Source organism: Lissotriton helveticus, chromosome 5_1 (assembly GCF_964261635.1).
Source record: "Lissotriton helveticus chromosome 5_1, aLisHel1.1, whole genome shotgun sequence".
Lineage (NCBI taxonomy): Eukaryota > Metazoa > Chordata > Amphibia > Caudata > Salamandridae > Lissotriton > Lissotriton helveticus.
In genome coordinates, this window is record NC_136065.1 from 764,732,157 (window position 1) to 764,757,880 (window position 25,724).

At 43.1% G+C, this 25,724-nt stretch overlaps 1 protein-coding gene across 2 annotated transcripts in view; it reads right to left on the reverse strand.

Moving 5' to 3' along the window:
• The window catches only part of LOC144753369 (cGMP-dependent protein kinase 2-like), a 1,794,633-nt gene that overhangs the window by 115,041 nt on the left and 1,653,868 nt on the right, over positions 1-25,724 (reverse strand). For both annotated transcript variants that reach the window (XM_078641085.1, XM_078641086.1), the window contains one exon: positions 17,005-17,067. In XM_078641085.1, coding sequence (XP_078497211.1) covers positions 17,005-17,067 — 63 coding nt within the window. The remainder of the gene's footprint in view (positions 1-17,004; positions 17,068-25,724) is intronic.

Consider the following 25,724-nt stretch of genomic DNA (forward strand, 5'->3'; position numbering starts at 1 on the left):
CCACTCTGCCACCCCAGCTCAGACATGGCTATATGCAAATCAGTCTGACCCTGTGCCTCATGGGAACAGTCCAGCCCGAACTGCCAAGCCATGTCTTCCCTGGACCGGAAACAAGCTTCCGAGGACCGGTTTCTGTCATTCCAGCCGTCTTCAGCCCGGCTTGCTTGAATCCAGTGGCAAAGTGAGCAAGGGACTCACGTCTGAGCATACCCTGCTACACTTATGGCGGCCAAAAGCGGTACAAAAGGGGGGTGGTGATGGACGGAGCATCCGAATCAATCAAACACTCACACCCAGTCAAAAGATCTGGGTTTAATCCATCACCGTTCTTTAGCCCACTCTGCCAACCCAGTTCAGACATGGCTATATGCAAATCAGTCTGACCCTGTGCCTCATGGGAACAGTCCAGCCCGAACTGCCAAGCCATGTCTTCCCTGGACCGGAAACAAGCTTCCGAGGACCGGTTTCTGGCATTCCAGCCGTCTTCAGCCCGGCTTGCTTGAATCCAGTGGCAAAGTGAGCAAGGGACTCACGTCTGAGCATACCCTGCCAAACTTATGGCGGCCAAAAGCGGTACAAAAGGGGGTGGTGATGGACGGAGCATCCGATTCAATCAAACACTCACACCCAGTCAAAAGATCTGGGTTTAATCCATCACCGTTCTTTAGCCCACTCTGCCACCCCAGTTCAGACATGGCTATATGCAAATCAGTCTGACCCTGTGCCTCATGGGAACAGTCCAGCCCGAACTGCCAAGCTATGTCTTACCTGGACCGGAAACAAGCTTCCGAGGACCGGTTTCTGGCATTCCAGCCGTCTTCAGCCCGGCTTGCTTGAAACCAGTGGCAAAGTGAGCATGGGACTCACGGCTGAGCACACCCTGTCACACTTATGGTGGCCAAAAGCGGTACAAAAGGGGGTGGTGATGGACGAAGCATCCGAATCAATCAAACACTCACACCCAGTCAAAAGATCTGGGTTTAATCCATCACCATTCTTTAGCCCACTCTGCCACCCCAGTTCAGACATGGCTATATGCAAATCAGTCTGACCCTGTGCCTCATGGGAACAGTCAAGCCCGAACTGCCAAGCCATGTCTTCCCTGGACCGGAAACAAGCTTCCGAGGACCGGTTTCTGGCATTCCAGCCGTCTTCAGCCCGGCTTGCTTGAATCCAGTGGCAAAGTGAGCAAGGGACTCACGTCTGAGCATACCCTGCCACACTTATAGCGGCAAAAAGCGGTACAAAAGGGGGTGGGGATGGACGGAGCATCTGAATCAATCAAACACTCACACCCAGTCAAAAGAACTGGGTTTAATCCATCACCGTTCTTTAGCCCACTCTGCCACCCCAGTTCAGACATGGCTATATGCAAATCAGTCTGACCCTGTGCCTCATGGGAACAGTCCAGCCCGAACTGCCAAGCCATGTCTTCCCTGGACCGGAAACAAGCTTCCAAGGACCGGTTTCTGGCATTCCAGCCGTCTTCAGCCCGGCTTGCTTGAATCCAGTGGCAAAGTGAGCAAGGGACTCACGTCTGAGCATACCCTGCCACACTTAAGGCGGCCAAAAGCGGTACAAAAGGGGGTGGTGATGGACGGAGCATCCGAATCTTTAGAACTCTCTGGGACATTCTGTCATTGGGCTATACTTGGGCTACATCTGGGTGATATTTGGGCTACATTTTCTTTTGTTTCTGGTGGCCATCTTGGGAGACTGCATGTCAGAATTTTTTTATGAAATAGACGAGGATTTGGGAACTCACTCAAAAAGTGCCCTAATTTTTCTTTTTGCAGCACTAATCATACTTTCTATGGCAAAATATACCCCCTCATTTTGTTCCTTTTTAAATTAAATGTTTTAAGAGTTAACACTTTATTCCAATCAAGATGGCTTCAAGTGTGCCATACCTTTGTAATAAGTAGGACTGTTAGCGTTCTAGTTGTTCTTTAGAACACTCTAAGAGGCTGCAGTAGAACACAAAGGAATCAACTGACAGTCTCTGTCCTTGTTGGATGTACATGTTTTACTGAGAATGTCAGACTTCATTCTCACATGACTGAGAAAGATAATGTGAATTTACAGAAAATATGCTTTCAGTTTAGCTTATAGATCCCCTTCCAAACGACTGTGAGAAAAGCATGAGATAATAGTTTTCTTTCAAACATGATTCATGATATCCCAGCAGAAGGCTTTTTCACATGGTAAAATCACCTTAGAACACACCACAATTCCTAAAATGAGTATGGTACCATCAACAAATGATTTATAATGTAACTAAAGTCCTAAAACCCTCTATTAACTACAATGCTTTTTAATGAGGTGCTATCATGTATATTGGTCCCAAGATGGCTGCCAACACTTCTTGGATGAAGTGCTGACAGCCAATCAGATCTCACGATGAGATGTGTGGTTAGGCTCCGCCCCGATATATATGTGTTTTTGAAGTTAATTTTCATAAAAACCACTGGAGCAATTTTCACCAAATATAGCAAAGGCACTTCTGCGTACCAGTCCCTACAATTTTGCCAAGTTTGGTGTAATTCCGTTCAGCGGTTCGGGCTGTAGCCTTGTCAGAACGTCCTATGGAAATTAACATGGGGAAAACACGTTTTGGGACCCCCCTTTTTTCCCAGGCCCACTTCACGAATCTCCCCGAAACTTTCAGGGAAGGAGCGCAGCGGAGCTGGCCAACATTTTGGAAAATTACATGCAAATTCCTCAACCGGCGCCAAAGTTATTCCCAATAAAATGTTGCAGATTTCCTATGGTAGCTAGGTCCTAACTATATATACCTACTGGCTATCGCCAGTAGGTAATATATATATATATATATATTCTCACAGTTTGGATCCACTTTGACGCTGGCGCTCCAAATTGGTGTGGTGCCTCCTCCTTTCGATAGGACCAGTCGATAATAATTATTACGGGTCCGACACTCGGTCGGTGAGTGAAGATGGCACTCACTCAGGTATAGTTGCTCAAACCAGCAGTTTTATTTTTGCCTGCTTCTCGTCACTAACCCAAAGCGTTTCGCCTTGCCCTGAAGGCTTGATCACGGGATGTTGAGCTCTAACTTGAGCCTTCTTTTATGTTTGATGCACAATTGAAAAAAACATATATATGCAATTGCATTGTGGGTGATGTAATTTTTCACATATCTTGCGATATTACCACTTAAATTTAAAAAAGTGGGTGAGAGTGCTCATAATGTCTTTTCATTAACATAGGAAGTGTTTTATAAAGCATTTCAACAGATATTTATCACATTTTTGTGAATTTTTTGCTGATTGTCTTTTCAGTCTCTCTAGTGAGTTATTTATTCTTGCCACTGTATTTTCTCATTTACTTCTCTTCTTAGAAGGTTCTCCAATACTTCATATATATATATCTTGGTGAGTGTCAGTTTTGCTTCTGTTCATTTTCTATTTTCCTGTTTTTCAACTCTCTGGTGAGTAGTTTTTCTTTCTTAGCAGGTGATTTCTGTTGTTATATTTTATAGATGAACGAGCAGTTCTTCACTCTGGTTTAGGCCTCGAGGGTCTAAAGTCCTGAAGTTGATGATATGTTTGGATTCCTTCTGTCTGAGGGCTTTTCTGCGGTTTCCTCCTCTCTCTGATTCGGATAGTTGATCAATAGCACAATATCTTAGGGATTCCCAGTTGTTGTCATGGCATTTGTCCATATGTTTGGCTATGGCATTGGAGTGGTCTCTGTGGGTGGTTGCTCTAGTGTGTTCTAGCATTCTCTTTTTTACCTCGAAGATTGTGCTGCCAATGTATCTCTTTTCAAAGGGACATGTGACCATATACACTACATATGTGCTTTTACATGTTAGGTGTTGCCGTATCTTCCATTTCTTTCCCTTGTGTATTTCAATTTCCTTTGTGGCAGTTGCAATTCTACAATCTTTACAATGCCTGCACGGCCGGAAGCCTGTTCTTTGTAACCAGGTGTTTTTTGGTTTATCTTTATAGTGGCTATGAACCAAATGATCGCCAATGTTCTTGGCTCTTCGAAAGGTAATTTGAGGATGGTCTCCAATGATTTTGGCTAGGGTTGGATCTGATTTTAAGATTCCCCAGTGTTTCCTGATTATTTTTGCCAGCTGTTGGTTTTCCGCACTGTAGGTGGTGATTAGCCTGATTGCATTGTCTTTTTTCTTGTCCTCTTGGTCTTTATGCAGGATTGTTTTTCTGTCTTGTTCGATTACTCTTTTTAGACAGTATGCTACCACCTTGGCTGGGTATTTTCTTTTTAGGAATCTCTCTGTTGCTTTTTGGCTGTGTTTTTCAAATTCCTATTGATTTTGAGCAATTCCTTTTTAATCGCAAAAATTCCCCGTAGGGGATACTCCATTTCAACTTTTCATTATGGAAACTCTGTCCACGTAGAATTGAATTGGTCACAGTTTTTTTGTGATGTAGTGTTGTTTGGAGTTGGTTTTGGTCGATGTAAATTTCTGTGTCTAAAAACACAACTCTTTCTGTGCTCAGTTCATAAGTGAATTTCAGATTGGTTGGAGTGGTGTTTAGTTTTGCAAAGTAATGTTCAAATTCTGTCTGTGTGCCATTCCAGATTATTAGTAAATCGTCAATAAACCTTAGCCACAAGACGATCTTTTGCTTCCACTCATAGTTCTCTGTTTTCCAGGCTTCGTTCTGTTGTACCACCCCATAATGAGATTGGCGTAGTTGGGGGAAAAAGAAAAGCCCATGGCACAGCCTCGTATTTGTTTAAAAATTTGCTTGTTGAAAACGAAGATGTTGTTATTTAGACATAACGAGATCATTTGGTTCAACATTTTATTGTGCTCTCTGTACTTTATGTTTCTTTTTCCCAGATAGTGTTTGCATGCGTCTGTGCCGATTTTATGTTCAATGCTGGTGTACAATGAAATTGCGTCCATTGTGATCAATTTGTAGGAAGGTTGCCAGACCACATTTTCAAGCTTTTTTAGAAGGTCAGTGGTGTCTTTTAAATAGGAATGTAAGTCTTTTACTAGTGGAGCCAGGAATTGATCTATGTAATTTGATATTCCTTCTAATAGAGAGTTGTTAGCCGACACAATAGGCCTGCCTGGTGTTTTTTCCTGATTTTTGTGTACGTTTGGTAAACAATAAAAGGTAGGTAGTGTTGGAAAATTGTTGCTCATGTATTTATGTTCTTCTTCACTTATTAGGCCTAGATGTAGCCATTCTCCAATATGATTGGCGATTTTGTTTTGCAATGTCTTTGTTGGATCTTGGTCCAATAATTGGTAGCAGTTTGTATCCTTTAATTGACGTTGAGCTTCCTCTACATAGTCTGTTTTATTGATAATCACAATATTGCCTCCCTTGTCAGCAGGTTTTATTTCTATATTTTGATCTTCTGCCAGTTGTTTTAGTATTCCTTTTTCTTTTCTGGTCAAATTTTGGTGTCTTTTCTGTTGTTTTATTTGGTATAGTTCTTCTACTAATAGTTCTTGGAATACATCTATTTTGTTTCCCAGTGGTAATATTGGATTGAATTTAGATTTTTGTTTAAGACCACTTTCGCTGGCTCCCTCTGTCTCCATTGTGTCTTCTATTGCAATCAATCCCTGTTTCTCTTGTGTTAATGTTGTAGTGCCCATTGTCATTAAAGTTGTTAGACCTTCCATATCTTCCACATTGAGCGCTGTATCTTGTTTAATGCTGGACTGTTTTGTTTTTGTGGGTTTCTCCGCATACATTTTTGCCAATTTTAGTTTGCGTGTATTTATATAGATCCACTCTCGTTTCTGCAAGATTCCTATTTGAGGTGGGACAAAAGTTTAATCCTTTTTTCAATATGTCGTTTTCAATGGTGGTTAAAATCCTTGTGGAAAGGTTGATGATGTTCAGTTCTTGTGAGTTCTGTTCTGAGTCCCTTATCGTCGGGGTTGTCTCAGTCTGTCCTTCGACCATAAGTCTTCCCTCGGCTCTTCTCTAGCCTCTCTGTCCTTGTCTTGTTTTCTTTGGCCTCCTCTGGGTCGCCCCCTGCCTCTGCCTCTGTTGGGCTGTCCTCCTTTTTGTTGTAATTCCAGTGCTTGTTGCATTTCAATTAAAAAATTGGATTTTTTTGTCGCTTCTTCGTTGGTCTTTGCGGTGTTTTCTTCTGTCTCACTTAGCTCAATGCTAGAGAGGGAATCAAAGCTGGAACTTTCCTCGCCTCTTTTGTTGATTGTTATTTTGGTTTTTCTTTGTTGGTATTGTTTTCCAAAGGTGAATATACGTCCCTCTTCAAAGTCAGCTTTGTCTCTTTGGAATTTGAATTGCTTGTGTGAATTTACGCGTGCTTCATGTTTTTCCAAGTTTTTTAAAATGTCCGATTTCAGGTTTTGTTGTTCATCGGTGAGAGATAATTTATTTATTTCTTCTTCTACAGTTTTTAATTCACTTTTTATTTCTTTTAGAACTTTTTCGATGTGTTTTATCAAGATGATCATTAGGCCCATTGTAGAGTCCAGTAGATGTTCCCCCCATTCCTGAAGTAACTCCACGCTTGTATCTTGATGGCTCGGCATGAGGGTGAGGCGCAAGCCTCGTGGAATTCGTTTTACTTCAACATATTTCTGTAAGGATAGGAGTTCCCACCATTTAATTTATTTCTCTTTTGGAGAGACGTTCCCAGTATTTTAACTTTTCTTTGTTGGTATTTATTGTTGTTGCAGTTTGTCCCCTCTCTGTCTGTGGGGTTACTGTGGCTGTGCATAAATCTTTTAGTTCAGCTATCCGTTTAGCTTCCCTTTCTTCCATGACAAGAAGTTTTCAGTGTAAGGCTGGTTTGATAATTATTTTTAGTGTGATTATTTTTGAGGTACCCGAGTCCTCTCCGAAGTGATTTCCAATTTTATTAAGTTTGTTTCTGTTGTTTTGTCAAAGTTTTAACAATTTTAGCACTTATGTGTTGGCTCAACTTCGATGTGAATATTGCTCTTTTTACAATATTTTTTAGGGTACTTTTAAATCGCAGTGTATTTGCACTTCATTTACTGGCAGGTATATCGAGAAAACTTTGTGGAGAGTTACGTTACTGCTTGCACATTCTCTTACCGGAATTCAGGTGGCGGTGAGGTTCCAGACCCTCCGGTTTCGTTCCTCTCCGTGCGCTGTCTTCCTGCGAGTGTTCATTGTCAGCAGCTCGTTAGTCTGTTCCTTTCTCCAATTTCTGTTTTTTTCACGAATGCCTTGATGTGCAATTATAATGGCGACGGCAGCCTCACAGTTTGGGTCCACTTTGACGCTGGCGCTCCAAATTGGTGTGGTGCCTCCTTCTGTTGATAGGACCAGTCGATATTTATTATTACGGGTCCGACACTCGGTCGGTGAATGAAGAAGGCACTCACTCAGGTATAGTTGCTCAAACCAGCAGTTTTATTTTTGCTTGCTTCTCGTCACTAACCCAACGCGTTTCGCCTTGCCCTGAAGGCTTGATCACGGGATGTTGAGCTCTAACTTGAGCCTTCTTTTATGTTTGGTGCACAATTGAAAAACACATATATATGCAATTGCATTGTGGGTGATGTAGTTTTTCACATATCTTTCGATATTACCACTTAAATTAAAAAAAAGGGGGCGAGAGTGCTCATAATGTCTTTTCATTATCATAGGAAGTGTTTTATAAAGCATTTCAACGGATATTTATCACATTTTTGTGAATTTTTTGCTGATTGTCTTTTCAGTCTCTCTAGTGAGTTATTTATTCTTGCCACTGTATTTTCTAATTTACTTCTCTTCTTAGAAGGTTCTCCAATACTTCATATATATATCTTGGTGAGTGTCAGTTTTGCTTCTGTTCATTTTCTATTTTCCTGTTTTTCAGCTCTGGTGGTTTGAGCAACTATACCTGAGTGAGTGCCTTCTTCATTCACCGACCGAGTGTCGGACCCGTAATTATATATATATATATATCCAACACTCCGTCACTTGTCTCACGCTCTGGAGTCACACCAGCCAGCCAGGATACAGAGTACACGGACACGGACCAATTAAGTGATTTTGTTATTTATTTTCTAGTGCAGGGTAGTCTCATGACGTTTCGGCTCCAAGAGCCTTGTTCACATGACAATGTTCTAGTGCATGGTTTGCCCTTATAAAGTGCCAGTGATAGGTTCATTAACGTCACATGTGAGGGCTGTGTATGGACATAGAAAACATACTGGGCTTGAATAGCAGTTATGTTTCTAAAAACATTATATGGTTGTTTTAAACAAGTCAATGTAAAATACCAGATTAGCAACAACTAACCGTCTAGTAATTAATTGGAGTGTTCACATTTATAACATTGTGGATAAAACGAGATATCACAGTTGAATACATTGTATTGGTAGACTGTATAAACCCAATCTTTCCTCAACTCTGGATACGATGATATTTTAATTAGTCCCAAAAATAATTTTTTGTATGTATGTATATATGTACATGCATATCGATATCATTTGCATTTCGCATTCTGCTAGACCAATAGATGTATAAAGTGCAAATGCAAGATTCCTGATGTGCAAATATCGCTTTCAGTGCAGTTGTTTGTGCAAAACATCGCATTAGTGCAAAACATATCCGATTAGGAATACTGTTCCCCTTCTAATTGTACAAAAATGCTACAGTACAAAACTAATATGGTCAAAATTCATAGCAGCTGATTATGCAGATATCTTCCGTCTGTGCAAAGAATCGCATGGCTTCACATAATTAAACAAGTTACTAAGGACACTGTAAAATATCAAAGCATGATTTTACAATACTAGATAAAACCATCTAAGTCAAATACTTGCTTGCTATTTGTATCCGATGTTGTATTTAAAAGATGTTAAAAACAGTCTAAAACTCGTTTAACCTCAATGTTGTCAACCACCCTTTAAAAGCCTAGGGAGAAAATACATTATGTACATACACTGTGATAAAAGTGAATTAAGTGTCTACTAAATGGTCAACTAAAAGGACTGACCGGGAATTAGGAACCGCACAGTCCATCTAGTTACCATCGTGCCCATCAATGGTGATAATCCATATTTCTAATGAAAGTAGCAGCAAAGTCAGTATTTTTCTTATGGGTTCCAATAATGTCTCTAACTTCCTCGTCCTCTTGTGGCCCCTCCCAGCCGGGTGGTTCCTACTCATGAGGCTTACAGAATGGAGACATTGTATATTCTGTAATAGTTAAGAAACTCTTATGGTAAACATGTGTAAAGATCCTCGGTCACATTAAGGCCCTCACGAGTCTTAGTGTTGAGCAACAAGATGTATTTTGTTTCCAGCTTCCTTAATTTGGCCTCTCTGTCACCTCCTCTTCTACTGGCATTCACTGAGTCAATCACCCAATATTTAAGGGTAGCGTTGTTGCTTTGGTGGTATTCCCTAAAATGACGAGCCACCGGATAAGTGTTGTCGCCATTGGTGATTGCGTGTAAATGCTGAAGGATACGTTTGTGAACAGCATATTTGGTGCTGCCCACGTATCTTAATAGGCAGGGGCATTGCAGAATATACACTGCAAATTCAGTCTTGCAGGTTAATACCTGCGTGATGGGATGTTGCAAGTCAGTGAACCCATCCCTGTAGGTTTTAGTATTTTCTCCGTGGAGGCAGGCCTTACAGGTTTTACACCGATAAAAGCCCTTATGTTCTTGCCACCAAGCAGATTTGACATAGGGTTCTGGATTGGTTTCCACGAAATGATCTCGTAAGGAGGGTGCCCTACTATAAGTTAAAGACACTCTTTTAGGAAGGGTAGTACCTATAGTGGCATCATTGATTACCAAAGACCAATGCTTGTTTATGATTCTATAGATTTGCTGATGTTGTCTGCTATATCCAGTGATTATCCGGAAATTAGTATTTTCCTCTTTCATCCTACCTACCGTCTCCATTATAGCTATTGCCTGTTGATCAGTTTTTTGATTAGTAGGTCCTCCCTAGGTAGTAGCATCGATTTCTCTTTGCCTATATGAATCAACTGGCTTGAGTATCCTCTTTCCAGGAAACGTATCTTGCTTTCCTCCGGTGCCCTCTCTAGGTCAGTTGGGTTGCTGCACACTCGCCGTAGTCGTAGCATCTCCCCATAGGGGATGCTAGATACCAAGTGTGCAGGGTGTGCACTCGCAGCATGCAGTATGCTGTTTCCAGCAGTGAATTTTCGGAAAATTCTAGATTCTAGATGCCCATCACTTATGTACAGTTAAGTATCCAAAAACGTTATCGTGTCCTGACTTAGGGTAGCAAGAAATCTCAAGTTCAATTCATTGTCATTAATGTCATTAATGAATTTTAATGCTTCTTCTTCGCTTCCCCTCCAAATAACCAGCAAATCGTCAATGAAACGATACTAAGCAACTAAATTATTGCGGATATTGTGTTGGTATTTCTGGCCCAGGACCAGCTCCTCCCAAGCCCCCATGTGCAAACATGCGAAGCTAGGGGAGAAGCTGGCCCCCATTGCCACTCCCTGTAATTGGCGATAAAGTTGTTGGTTAAATAAAAACACATTGTTATCAAGACAAAATTGCAACATATTCAGAAGCATTACATTATGATCTTTGAATTCTAGATCCCTTTTTGATAAGTAATGTTCGACTGCTCTGATGCCGTCACTGTGTGCAATGCTAGTATACAGGGATGATACATCCAATGCTATAAGCCAATCACCTTTGACCCATTCCACGTCTCTTATTTTTGTTAGAAAATCCCAAGTGTCTCGTATCTATGATCCTAATTTGTGCACATACCCCTGTAAAAAATAGTCAATATAGACAGAAGTGTGTTCAAGAAGACTGCCTCTGGCAGAAATGATGGGTCTGCCGGTGGATGTAGGGGATCTTTGTGCACTTTGAGGATGAAATATAGTATGGGCGTGATGGGATTGTCTATTTTCAAATAATTTAATTCAGCTTCGCTGATCAGCTTAATGCTTTCCACTTGGATAGTTACCGATGGTATTCAATTTTAATTGATGTCAGTACATGGGCCTGTATACGTTCATAGCAAGATCGATCGTTAAGCTGAATGTATGCTTCTTTGTCATATTCTGCCTTAGTCATCAGGACTACATTTCCGCCCTTGTCACTGCTCCTCACTATAATATTTTTATCGTTGGATAGTCTGGTAGTAAGGGCTGTGTATTGTTGTGATCGTCCATCATATTTTCTTTTTGTTTTTCCTGTATTTTTTAGAAGTTCTTTCAAATCCCCAACCACATTTTCATGGAATATATCAATGTTGTCTCGTGGCAAAACAGGGTAAAAGGTTGAGGGTGGTCTGAATTGGGTGTTCGATGATAAGTCTATTGCCCCATTGGTCAATTTCATTGACTTCATTTGTTACCATGTTTGACTCCTCATAACCTGCCCCTTCAGTTTCCCAAAGTTCTGTGATTGTTCGTGTGCCCTGAGATGCATTGATTGTATCGCTGTTAGCAACAGTTAATTGTGTAGGAGTAATTTTTGGTTTTTCTTTTAACGCATAGAATTTTCGAAGTTTTAACTTCCTTACTGCTTTGTAGACATCGCATCGTGGTTAGTTAGTTGAAATCACAGGATAGGATAGTTGAAATCACAGGGTGCGGAAAAAGTAAGTCCCAATTTTAGAATTTCTTCTTCTTTTGTCGTTAATTTGAGTGGTGTTAAATATACAATCGTGCGATTGTTAGCTCCTTTTATTGCTGTGGGGTGACAGGTCCCTGTCCCCTTCCACCTTTTCTTCTCTTTTGATACCCTCCTCTTGGCTGCCCTGTGCCTCTGGCGCCGCCGGTAATTTGCTTGCTGTTTCCCTGTCCAGGTTGTATGCGGGGCCTCAGGGTTTTCAATCTCTCCTGGCATAAAAAAGTAATCTCTTGGCCTGGGGAGGGTTTGGGGATTCCTTCGCCTGTTCCTGCCTGCGGCGGTCAGAATCCGATTGTACTTCTTGGTCAGAGCTAAGAGTGGAATTAGAGGAGTAAGTTTGCACATTTTGCCCCTGTTTCTGTCGAACATTTTTTACTTTGGGTTGAGGTTTCACTGCGCCTCTGCGAAGGGCATCGTATTTGCGTGAGAACGTAAATATTTTTCCCAGTTCATAATCGCTATGGTCCCTTTGAAATTTGTATGCTTTTCTTTCAACAATTTTCGCTTCCTCTTTCTTGAGGCGCTCATTCATTACTTTGGCTAGTTTAGTTCTTTCCTCTTCCTCCCCCAAAGTTTCCAGTTCTTCTTGGGTTGCTGTTATTTCACCCAGTAATTTGGTCCTATCAATATCTGCATATTTTATCAGAATTTGTACTTGTCGACGTGATGCCTCGAGGTTACACTCCGCCCACTCCCTCATGAGGTCAGGGTTTGGGTCCTAGTATGTGGGGGCGGTAAGGATTCGCAGTCCTCGTGGTATGCGGTTTACTTCAATATACCGCTGCAAGGATTTAGATTCCCACCACTTTGATTGTTCTTGGCGGGACTTTTTCTCTAGAGTTTTAAATAGGTCCCTAATTACTGACGAGCTGCCACCACTGGCGTCATTGTTAGACCTCCCACCGATGTCAGCGGGGAGGGGGGTATTATCGGAAAACATTGTGGCTGCTAATGTTTCCCGGTCCCGAACATTGTCACCAGACATCCCTGCAATAGTATCAATCCACCAGGCGTCTTCGATATCCCCGATAAATATCTGGTATCGAAAGCCTGCCAGTTCACTAAACTTCTCACCCACCGAGTTCTTTAGAGCTTCCTTGGTCAGGCGTCTGCTATACCGGTCCTTTAATCACCCGGTCCGCTACAAGAGCGGCGCTAGCTCCGACCAGTCTCTCCGCTTGTAAGTCCTTCCGGTTGGTGGGGGTCAGGCGCCCTACTCCTTCTGGAGTCACAAAATCCCAAGACCAAGTCCAAGGAGGCAATCCGATTGGGGCGTCGTCCGTTGCTGAGAAGGGTCCCGTGTATAAACCGGTTCGGAAATAACACGGCTATATATCCAACACTCCGTCACTTGTCTCACGCTCTGGAGTCACACCAGCCAGGATACAGAGTACAAGGACACGCTCCAATTAAGTGATTTCGTTATTTATTTTCTAGTGCAGGGTAGTCTCATGAAGTTTCGGCTCCAAGAGCCTTGTTCACATGACAATGTTCTAGTGCATGGTTTGCCCTTATAAAGTGCCAGGGATAGGTTTATTAACGTCACATGTGCGGGCTGTGTATGGACATAGAAAACATACTGGGCTTGTATAGCAGTTATGTTTCTAAAAACATTATATGGTTGCTTTAAAAAAGTCAATGTAAAATACCAGATTAGCAACAACTAACCGTCTAGTAATTAATTGGAGTGTTGACATTTATAACATTGTGGATAAAACGAGATATCACAGTTGAATTCATTGTATTGGTAGACTGTATAAACCCAATCTTTCCTCAACTCTGGATACAATGATATTTTAATTAGTCCCAAAAAGAATTTTTTGTATGTATGTATATATGTGCATGCATATATATATATATATTAATATTTTATTCAACATAGGGGGAGATGTAATGTTTTGTGTATTATGGAGTGCTATGATGCCTAACAGACTCCATAGTCTAGTGGGGTAAGTTGTTGGGTGTGGTTAATAACATTCATGACGCAGTAAGTGTCACTTAACAGTTACACTCATAGAAAGAAAGACATATAATACTGAGCTCAGAGGCATATTTACAAGCTCCTATCGCCACAGGAAAGTCACTTTTAGTGACGTTCCTGTAGTGATATGGGATTTGTCTTACATACAAGGCAGCATTAAGCCACTTAATGTTGCTTAACGCTGCTTTGTAAATAAGGCCCCCTTTCACGCTATACTTAGCCTAGAAGAGGCAGGCAATGAGTTTTGTGGTGGGCATTCCACAGCAACACCCATTGATTTTGACGCTGCCCCATATTTACAAGGGCAGCGACAAAATCAAAACCAGGGAAAATCTGGTCTTAAACAGGCGCAACAAGAAGAAATGTTTTCCTTCTGCTCGTTTTTGCTGTTTCTATGTGTGCAGCGCTGTGCAGCACACATAAAAACAGCAAAAGGTGGTTTTATGACGCAACCATGAATTCCCCAACCCTGCATGCCTAAACAACACGGTCTGAATAATGACCGTGTAGTAACCATGCATTCCTTTACTATGCATGCCTTTACCATGAATCTTGGTGGTAAAGGCATGTATGGTAAAGGGGCATGAATGGCTAAGGTCACCACTCGCCTACCCAACGCCCTAAGGTACAAACTCCACCCCCACCTCCCTCCCGCCCTGAGGTGCAAATACTCCTACCCCCTCCCAACTCCTATGCTGTGCCCTCCCCTGCCCTGATGCCCAAAACCCTGTCCCTCAACCCTGCCCCTGAACCTGACCCTACCCAGTCCTGACCCAGCCCTAAAAACTGACCCACCATTCCATGAAAACTGCCTACTCCCCTCTGTCTGCCCTGAAACCTAATACCCTAACCCTTATTTAAAAGAAGTACCACTATACACCCCATCCCTAAAAACTACTCAACCCCCAGCCCTGAAAACTACCCCTGACTCCCCAGCCCTAAACACTTGCCCCAACCCCAGCCCTGAAAACGAGCCCCACCCCTGAAAAGTAGCTCCAGAGCCCCAGCCCTGAAAGCTAGCCCTAAAACCCCCAAACCTGAAAACTATCTCCAACCCCCCAGCACTGAAGACTAGCCCTATACCCCAGTCCAGTAAACTACCCCTGACCCACCCCACAGCCTGAAAAACTACCCTTACCCAACCCCCAGCCCACAAAACTTCAACTGACCCACCCCCAGCCCAGTAAACTACCCCAACCCCAGCCTACAAAACTATCCCGACTCACCCCAACCCACAAAACTTGCCCTGATGCACAAAACTACTCCTGACCCACCTCAGCCCACAACTACCCAACCTAGGCATCAGCCCACAAAGCAAAGCCAACCCACCCCCTTCCCACAAAATATTTCCGGATCACCCTCCATCTCAGAAAATAACCCTGACCCCCAGCTCACAAAAGTCCCCTGACCCAGCCCCACTTACCTCACTGCGAATCTCTCCCTGCTTCCGTCCAATGCAGCCTGCAGCCCACAACACATTCCCAACCCACCCCCGCCCACACAACTTCCCTGACCCACCCCAGCCCAGAAAACAACTCCGACCCCAGCCCACAAAAGAACCCAACCCACCCCCAGCCCACAAAAGTACCCCGACCCACGCCCCAGCCCCATTTACTCACCTCTAACGGACGGACTGAGGCTTTCTGCTTCGGTCCGTCCGTTCCGCAGCTAGACCACACATATGCCTTAACCATGCACATGTGTGGTTAATGCATGTGTGGGGTCAAGGCATGGGTGGTAGGGCTTGCGGAGTCGGAACACTCGTGGTTAAGACGCCGGTGTTTCTCGTAAAAGGCCATTGATTGTTTATGTGCAGGAAGGTGACCCTTTTTATTCAGCTGCATTATATAACTTTTTGGTGTTAATTTGGGAGCTGCAAACAGCAAACCTCGGACACAGAGACAGGTAACAAGTGATCACTGTTTGTGAGCTGTTTGTACCAACTCATGTGCTAACTCTGAGAATTTCTGAATTATGGGGCCGATTATGATGGCGGACGGACCTGAGTCCGTCCGCCACCATAGAGTAGGAGGGACCGTCCGCAGGGGCAGCGGCGGTCCCTCCGTGCAAATTAGGATGTGACCGCCACCCTGGCGGTCACATCCTGTATTTTTATCATTGCGGCGGGTGCTGCTTCAAGCAGCACCCGCCGCAATGATAAAAATGTAAGTTGGGCATTTGCATGCACAAAGCGGCAGGCACCGCGCGGTGCCTGCCGCTTTGTGCAGGCAAATGCAGGGGGTTACCATAGGTACCCCCCATTTGCACCCCCCACCCCCCCTTCACCCCTGGGGGCCCGCAACGGGCCCCCAAACAAAAATCTGTATGCCTTTGCACGGCGAAAATGCCGCCGTGTAAAGGCATGTTCCTCCAGACATCCTAATAGGGCTGGCGGTGTCTGATAGACACCGCCAGCCATGTTAGTGCTTTTCCGCCGCGGACGGGAGGCGACCACGGCGGAAAAGCTGCGGACTGAAAAACGATCCCCCAGCCATCCTAATCTGGCGGGGGGTCTTTTTCACTCCTCTGCGGTTTTCCCGCATCCTCCGGGCCGGCGGTGGCTTCCGCCGGCCCGGAGGATGCGGGAAAACCGCCATCATAATCGGGCCCTAAATGTATGTGTTTTAGAAAGTGGCATCGCATATAAACAAACTCAGCCCTGTTCTGATCCACGCACATGCTCATGATACTGCCAGATATTTAATGAAAAGCTATCTGTGCTGTTCTTGGTTGCAGAACTGGTTAATGATACTGCCACGCAGCTCTACAATCTTGTGTTGAAAAAACAGCCTTTCTGTAGGCTATTTTATCGTTCTGACAGCTGTAATAAGGAGCTGGAGTAAGCACAATAATGAGTGAGAACAGTGAAAACTGGAGGCGATACAGACTGGACCACTCTAAGCAATGTAGCCTGAGTTTCAACCGAGCTGGGTTTCAGAGAGCCAGGGAGAATGATGGCATCACGGGCACTACAGAGATGAAAAGGATTATTATTTCTTTGTACTAGGTGCTGTTAAGGGGATGATGACATGAATCACATAGTTGAGGTGACTCGTGTATTGCATCGGAACAAAGGTGAAGGGCATTTATACATTACTGAAGGTCAAAGAGTCTGTTTCCCAATGTAGACATGTGCATCATTGTACAGCTGTAAAAGAACCATGATTTAACAGCCACGAGCATAATTCTCCCTCTATTTCAGCTAAAGAAATGGCAGTTTCCTGCTGTAACAATCTTAAATGTTTAATCCAGAGCATTTTAAGTTCAGCATTTTCATGGACGAAGACGCTATTCCTGAAAAGCCTGTACATGCCAAGTTATGTGAATGTGAAGCTACAAAGAGATGACGTTTTGAGAATCTGACCAATGGTTCTTAAATACTAAAAAGGGATTAGAAGAAATGAATTATTTTAATACACACTTGTGCTTCCTGATGTCACTGATGCCACTCTTCCGATTTCCAAGCCTTTCTGCCGGATTGATCCTGGAACACAAGAAAAAAAAATAATGAAGGACCATTTATTTTCCTCCTGTCATCATAAACCTGCAGAACTAGTCTTGTGCTTTGTTCCTTTATATATTTATGGTTTTGTACAGCAGGCACTAGGTTGAGGAGAGTTGTAACAAGTGAAATGCTGTGCGCATTGGAGGAGAATGAAATCCCTCCGAAAACATATTTACGTTTATCATGCAGTTCTAACAAGCATACAAAATAGAAAGAAGGGCAATGGCAGACCACCCAACTGCACTTCACATATTGGGGCCGATTATGATGGCGGACGGACCTGAGTCCGTCCGCCACCATAGAGTAGGAGGGACCGTCCGCAGGGGCTGCGGTGGTCCCTCCGTGCAGATTAGGATGTGACCGCCAGGGTGGCGGTCACATCCTCAATCTTTAACATTGCGGCGGGTGCAGCTTCAAGCTGCACCCGCCGCAATGTTAAAAATGCATGCACGGCATTTACGTGCACAAAGCAGCAGGCACCGCCGCTTTGTCCACGCAAATGCAGGGGGTACCCCCCCATGTGCACCCCCCAGCCCCCTTCACCCAGGGGGCCCGCAACGGGCCCCTGAAGTGAAGCTCTGTATGCTTTTCCACGGCGGAAAAGCCACCGTGGAAAAGCATACTTTTTACTCTATCCTAATATGGATGGCGGTGTCTGATAGACACCGCCAGCCATGTTAATGTTTTTCCGCTACGGGCGGAAGGCGACCGCGGCGGAAAAGCGGAGGACAGATTGTAAGACCCACCAGCCATCCTAATTTGGCGGTGGGTCTTTCAAGCCTCCGCGGTGGATTTCCCGCATCCTCCAGGCCGGCGGTGGCTTCCGCCGGCCCGGTGGATGCGGGAAATCCGCCATCGTAATAGGCCCCATAGTTCGAAATAGTACAGCACAGTGCACAGAAGCCAGCACCCATAGAAAGAGGACTGATCGAAGAGAAATACAGACATTTCTCCTCGTTGTGCCTCCCCTGGGAGTGCAGAGAATGTTGATGCATTCCCCACTTTAACATTGTTGGTAAATCTGGGAATGTGCCAAAATGATGGTTTGCTGTATGGGAACACCCATACTCCTCACATGGAACGTCTTCCCAATGTAGGGTATTAAGAGGCCGTGGCTTGCGCTGCCTTGTGTTACTCCAGATTTACCAAGCACTGCTGTGCTACACAAGGTGGTTTGCGTTGGTTGGAAAGTCTGATTTAGGGATTGCCTTGCCCTTGCCACACCCTGCGTGACACAAGGACACCATGATCCCATAATAAATCTGGTCCTAATTCTCCCTGAAGTACTGCTCACTGCATTCACACTTAGGGCTTGATTTATTATTCTCAGATCCCAAAACAGTCTCTGTGCCAAAATTCATGTACAAATTCTTTTGGCACAAATAAAGGCCCTACCAAAGGATTTACAGAATCCTGTTCTTTTATTATTATTATTAATTTTGCTAATCGTACTGAGAGGGCTTGGAACACAGGAATGGAGTAGTGCAAGGACAGCTACCTTCACTCCTGGTTCCCAAATAACAAAGGCAATTTGTATAACCCCAATGAGAAAGGCTCTGGGGTGAGTATTCAACGGTCTTCGGGGCTGTTGTGTGCTTCCCCGCTGGTCACAGGTCCTTTCACAAAGCAGAAACTGTCCCACATTGACAGCTTATACTTTGTAAATAATACCATCCCCTCTAAGGAGCCTTTTTTCAATCAATGCTTTGTGACTGTAATTTTCCAAAATCTGTTAATAAAGCAAGACCTTGGAGCTTTCACTGAAAATGTTCTACATCCTACAAACAGGTGCAGAACAGATCTGTAAACAACGATTGACCCAAATATTTTTTGGGATAATTGTAAAGATAAAGATTATAACGTATTCTCTAGAACATAGTACATAATGCTCTTTCCAATCTGATACAATCTTTAGTGTATTCAAGGCAGAATCTTGTCAAGAAATACCCCAAATTTCAGTCAACATGTATTTCACCATATTTTGGCAAATCTGCTCATGGCCTTCTCAAGGCTCGATTTGCTTAAGACAAGTTAACTGAAATCCATATGGTCTTTTTATAGTGACTGCTAAAATCGTTGGCATGTCTGACGTCCTTTAAGTTAATATCAGGTTGCGGTCTGCACCCACAAAATCCAATAGTTCATAAGGCCTTAAGGGACACATGCATCATGCTAATTACCGGTCGCAAACGGGCCAATTCACAGTATCGGCCCCTATGAGAAAAGGTAATTAGCCATTTGGGACGCATCAAGACCAAAGCCATTCGCAAAATAGGTCATCGCAAAATTTGCAATGACCTATTTTGCGAATGCAGTTAGGAAATCGCAATTTGTGATTCCCTAAATGCAATGCAAGAAGCAATCTCAGATTGCGACTTTGCATTAAGGAATCACAAGTTACCATCAACTTCAAGTTGATAGGAATTTGAAATTCCTGAGAAAAATGCAAAAAAATGCATTTTTGTAAGTGCCATGTGGCGCACACACATGCCCTTGGGGAATGTATGCGTGCCACATGTGAACACTTGTCAATTTTGAAGGTGCATCAGGTTGGCCTTTTGGCCCCCTAGAACACTTGAAATTGCATTCACAATTTGCAATTACCTATTCGGTAATCGCAAATTGAGAATGGTTTTCCATTCATTCCTATGGGCCTCTAGGTCGGCCCGTAGGAATGAATGGAAAACCATTCCCTATTAACAAATCGCAATTTGCGATTTGCTAACAGGAAATGTGTAGGAATCGCTATTTGTTTTGCGAAACCTACATGCATAGGCAATTGCAATTCCTTAATAGCGATTTCCTAATAATGGCTATTAAGGATTCGCAAATGCTTACCTTGATGAATGTGCCCCTTAAAGCTTTCCCTGAGCACATTCTGTATCCTACACACAGGTGCAGAACAGATCTGTAAAGAATAGTTGTTTGTTTGAGCATCCCAATATTTCTTTTGCATTATTCTACAAAGACAAGAACGTATCTTTTAGAACATAGCACATAGTGTTCGTTCAACAATCTTTATTTTCATTTCTCAAGTGACAATTTCGTGATGAAATGTCACAAAGTTAAGCCAACCTGTTTCAGCCTGTATAGTGGGTCTGACTAGGGACTTATCAAGGCTTATTTTCATAAAATTAAATGAATTCCTTTTGGCCTTGCCTATAGTCATGTACACGATATTTTGAATTTCTGCTGTCTTTCAGTCAGTATCAGGCTATGATCTGCGACCCTAAAATTCAATAGAACAACAAGAGCCAGATGTACAACCCTTCTTTGAGGCTGCAAGTGGGAGATTGGCCCGTTTGCGACTGCAAAAAAGATTCCAGGCATGTACAAATGCTATTTTGCGAGTCACTGACTCACAAATTAGCTTTTGTGACTCTTGCTATTAGGAAGCAGCGTCCCTTCCTAATAGCGAGTCACCATGCCATGTTCTGTTGTTTTGCAACCGCATTTGTGGCCACAAAACAATCGCAATCTACCACCTACTGCACGTAGGTGGTAAACCACTCGCAAATGGGAAGGGGTCCCCAGGGGATCCCTTCCCCTTTGTGAATGGGTGTACTAAATATTTTTTAAGGGCCTGCCCTTAAAAAATTAAACTGAAAAGTTTAATTTTTCTTTTTTAGATGCATCCCGTTTTCCTTTATGTAAAACAGGCTGCATTTAGAAAAAACTGCTTTATTTAATAGCAGTCCCGGACATGGTCTGCTGACCCATGCAGGCCACCATCCCTGGGAGTGCTAGCCATTCCCAAAGGGGTTGCAAATTGCGACAACCTAATTAATATTCATGTGGCATGCAATTTGCGACCCCATTGGGAATCGCAAACAGTGTCTGAGATACTGTTGTACATTAAGTTTAGTGAGTCACAACTTGCGAGCCGCAATTTTGCACAGTTTGTGACTCGCTAAACTTAATGGTCGTACATCTGGCCCCAAATCCTTAGACCTTTAAATAAACAGGTTCTTCTTTGTTATATAGACAGGTGCAAAACAGATTTGTAAACTCATTTTAAATGATACCCCGTTGTTTGCAGCTGATTTTCGAACTCTGCTATAATGCAAGTCACAACATGATTCGCAGAAAACATAGCTTATAAACATAAGAAACACGGAGAAGCAAAAACTCATCTGTGTTTCCGAGCCATGTTATCTGCAGCCCATGTTCTGATGCACATTGAAAATGAGTTTGAACCTGTGCTGCAAGCATCAAGGGATGTGTCATTGAAGTTTGCACAGCGCACATCCGTTCCCCTGTATGTATTCAATTGTATTATATAAATTGTTGGTGTTAATGTGGGAGCTGCATGCAGCAAAGCTCGTAGACATAGAGAAGTAACAAGTGATCACTTTTTGTGAACTGTTTGTACCAACTTATTTACTAACTCTGAGAAATTCCGAGTTAAATGATTGTGTTTTAGACAGTGGCATCAAATATAAATGCACTCAGCTCTGTTCTGATCCAGCGCACTTAGGGACATATTATCGAGAAACTGCGTTAAAATGATTGCCGCTTTAGCTGCAGTTTCGCCGCGATAATGGGTTTGATAATATGCCCTTGTGAATTCCCATAGAAGCCCATGTTCTGGTATGAACACAGGCTTCTATTGGAATTCTCAAGGGCATATTATCAAGCCCATTATCGCTGCTTTAGCGTCAGTTTCTTGCCGCTAAAGCAGCGATACATTTTACCCCATTCTTTATAATATGCCCCATACTTGCTCATGATGCCGCAACAGATTGAATTAAAAACTATCAGTGCTGTTCATGGTTGCAGAACTGGTTAATGATACTGCCACGCAGCTCTACAATCTTTTGTTGAAAAAACAGCCTTTCTGCAGGCTATTTCATCCTTCTGACAGCTGGAAAGTAAGCACAATAATGAGTGAGAACACTGAAAACTGGAAGAGATACAGACAGGGCCACTCAAAGAAATGTAGTCTGAGTTTCAACAGAGCTGGGTTTCAGAGAGCCAGGGAGAATGATGGCATCACGGGTACTACAGAGATGAAAAGGATTCTTATTTCTTTGTACTAGGTGCTGTTAAGGGGATGATAACAAGAATCACATAGTTGAGGTGATTCGTGTATTGCATCGGAACAAAGGTGAGAATCATTTGAACATTACTGAAGGTCAAAAGATGTTGTTTCTCAATGTAGAAATGTGCATCATTGTACAGCCGTAAAGGAACCATGATTTAATTGCCACGAGTATAATTCTCCCTCTATTTCAGCTAAAGAAATGCCAGTTTCCAGCCGTGACGGTCTTAAATGTCTAATACAGAGCATTTTAAGTTCAGCATTTTCATGGATGAAGACGCTATTTTTATTGTGATGGGACCCTTGCATGTATGACACCTGATGATGCTATGCTTCTGAAGTCAAACTGGAAATAAAAATATAACACCAAAAATGTGACAACATGACACTGGACATTTAGGAGCCTATTAACAAATATAAATTCAGTTGTAAATTGTAGACCTCTAATCGCTAGGGTGGTCTTCCCTCAACTGTTGCCCGCTTACCTCCATGTTTTGCTGCATCTTTTTGTTGGCCGTAGGAATCTGAGCACTCTACTACTGCTAACCAGTGCTAAAGTGCATGTGCTTCTCCCCTAAGCATGTAGATGTTGGTATATAGCTAATTTGGCATATTAAGTTTGCTCAAACGTCCATTGTAAATTTTTATACCATATACCCAGGGCATGTAATCTAAATGCTACTAGTGGGCCTGAGCAAAAAGAACAAATAATGAATGGAGGCTGAACAATGCAAACATTTGCCCCCTGTCACAAAGATCTGTTTTTCTCCATTGCTCTTTTGCTCACCACGCTACCCCAGTTTGGACCCAGCCATAGCAAATCAAAGCTGACCCTGCTCCATATGGGTACAGTCCAGCCTGAACTGCCAAGCCAGGTCCTGCTTGGACTGGAAACAAGCATCCTGGGACCGGTGTTAAGAGCATCACCCCTCATCAGTCAGGCTAGCTTGAATCCAGTGATGCAGTGAGCATGGAACCCACTTAGGACGGCAAAAAGAACACATGATGGATGAAATGCTGAACAATGCAAACATTCTGTGGAAACTAGCAGATATCGCTGTTAGCTTGAGCTGAAGCCATTTTGTTGAGGCAGCCATTTTAGTTAGCCATGTGTTAGCCATGTGCTTCCTCCGTCTTCACTGTTTCCTGCCCTTGTATTTTGCTTGAGTCATCAACTATAATTAACTTCCTCAGTACTGAGCCAGAGCCTTGCAAATGCTCAGAAAGGTCTGTAGCTGCCACAATGCACCTGTCTTAGTTTGTAAATGTTAGGCTGTTTTTACTGATGTAAGGAGAAATGTCTCCCCTCCCACTTTGTTGACCAAAACATATTTTTATGCCCATGTTAGTCAATACCTATTCTTTTATGTGCCAGTACCTCCCCTTTGTCTCATGCTGACAATGCACCCAATGCATATAAAAGACCCCTGGTTTCTGTACTCCTTGTACTGCCTCACACATTGCCTGAGGGTTCTGTATTGTTGTATTCCCCACTCATGAATGATAATAATAAAATAATTGTTTGATATTACAGCTTCCGTGCCAATCTCTATTTTGTTAGTCCAAGGACTTGAGGACAAAGAAGGGAGAACCACTGCACCAGTGGGCCTCTGAAAAGGCTCACTCTCACAAATTGGTGCCCATCACGTGGGGCTCATCGGAGACACGGCTGCCCACAGCAGTGGTCTTGACTGAGGTTTGGAATCTCGCTGAGGATGTACGCTGCATGAGGAGACCCTTGTCTTTGCAGACCGAAGTGCTTTTCTGATTTTCCCAATTTGACCATCCACGTGGCGACCAGTCCCGACTGAGATCCCTTTGGCGTTCATCTTACAGTGACCATTAGGTCGATTCAGAGCTTGGCAGTTGGAGGCTGGAGATTTTTGCTCGGTAAGGTCGCTAAAGTGGCACTCTTGATTTTGGTTTTGCTTGGCAAAGATTCTGGTTTGGTTTAGGTAATATGTGTTTTGCAACATACATAGGCTGGCAATGAGGAGATTTTTCTCTAACTTTTGAATTAACAAACGGTATTGTTGTTGTGATAAGTACTATTTTGTTATAATATATTTACTATAATATTTGCGACATGCCTGTTTCTAGCACGCTTCGTAGGATGTGTTGCTTTTTTGGAGGTACCAAAATGGATTTAGAATGCAGTCAGCCAGCTCCTCCTGAGGGGACACCGAATAGATACATGTACGGTAACAATGGTATTTCTTCCATAATGTAACGTGCACTGTGGAATAAATACACAAAAAAAATCCTGATTTACGATGACCAATAAATGGGTTATTTGACCTTAGAAAGATTCAATATGTGGAACAATGTGCGTTCAAGCATAAAAGCAGACACGATATGTTTGATTGTGTACGAATGTGGGAGAAAAAAGCACAGGAGAGGGTAAGAAAAGAGCAAGCTATAGCAGATAAAGAACAGTGCAAGAATATTTATATGAAAGCACTGGAAATGAAAAATAAAGAGATGAAGGAAATAAAAGAGAAAGAGGATAGGGAGCGTCGTCTAGCAGTAATTCCAATACCCTGTCCAGCGCCCCCTTTATCCTGTACTTAATAAACCTCAGGATGATTCAATTTTGTTAGATCGATCTCCGCCTCATATACTGTTCCCTCTTCACCCAAGGAAAAATCAGATGAGGATGCATCTCTCTTAGATCAGAAAGGGGCAGATGCAGAAAGTAAATGGCAGACTCGCTCTTTGTTGCCCGCTGACCGTGCAGCCACGCTTAGATCTGCTGCTCGTAAAGCAGCTCGCGGAACTACTTCTGCTCCAGACCTTATAACTATGGTTCAGCACTGGCCAGCATCAGAGCAGTTGTATTTTGTGGAGTTGTTTACTGGGGAAGTAATACATAATTTTAGGAAACATTCTGATAATCTAGAGCCTGCTGATATACAATCTAGTCATAAACAATTGAATGACGGTCTTTTTCTCCCTTCCCACGAGGCTGATTTAATTAGATGAGTGGTTAAACTATGAACTGATGCATTCTGTTTGCGAGAGGAGAAAAAGAAAGCTGGTGCAGTTCCAGCTGAACAAACAGATCAGACCCCCGTGCCACATGCTGCAGATCCAGGAACAGATAAGGATGACAGTAATTCGGTAGCTCATGGGAAACCAATGTGTGAAGCTGCGCCTTTATATGTTCCTCCTAGGGGTGCGGGAACCAGTGATAATAAAGATTCAACTGATGCGATGGGCTATTTTGTTTATAATTGGGTTTATATTCCTTGGAGTAGAGTGGATGTCATGGCTCTTAAAGCTGCTTTGCCAGACCAGTGGAAAAATCTGGCTGCTTTTTATGAAGAAGTTGAAGGAGCTATTAGTTCTTGCACTATGACTTTGCTTGACATGTTTTTTGGGGCCTATTTTACCCCCTGATATGTGGAGATTAATTCGGAAAGCAGACGATCACGCAGCTTTTGGAGACACTCGGGTGGAAATAGAGAGAAAATATGCAGCGAGAGAACCTGCACAGAAACAGCAACAAGAGATATTAGACCTCCCAAAGGCTATAATAACTAAGTTGAAAATTCTTATACCTCCTAAAAAGATAGATTGGACTATGTTAGCGTCT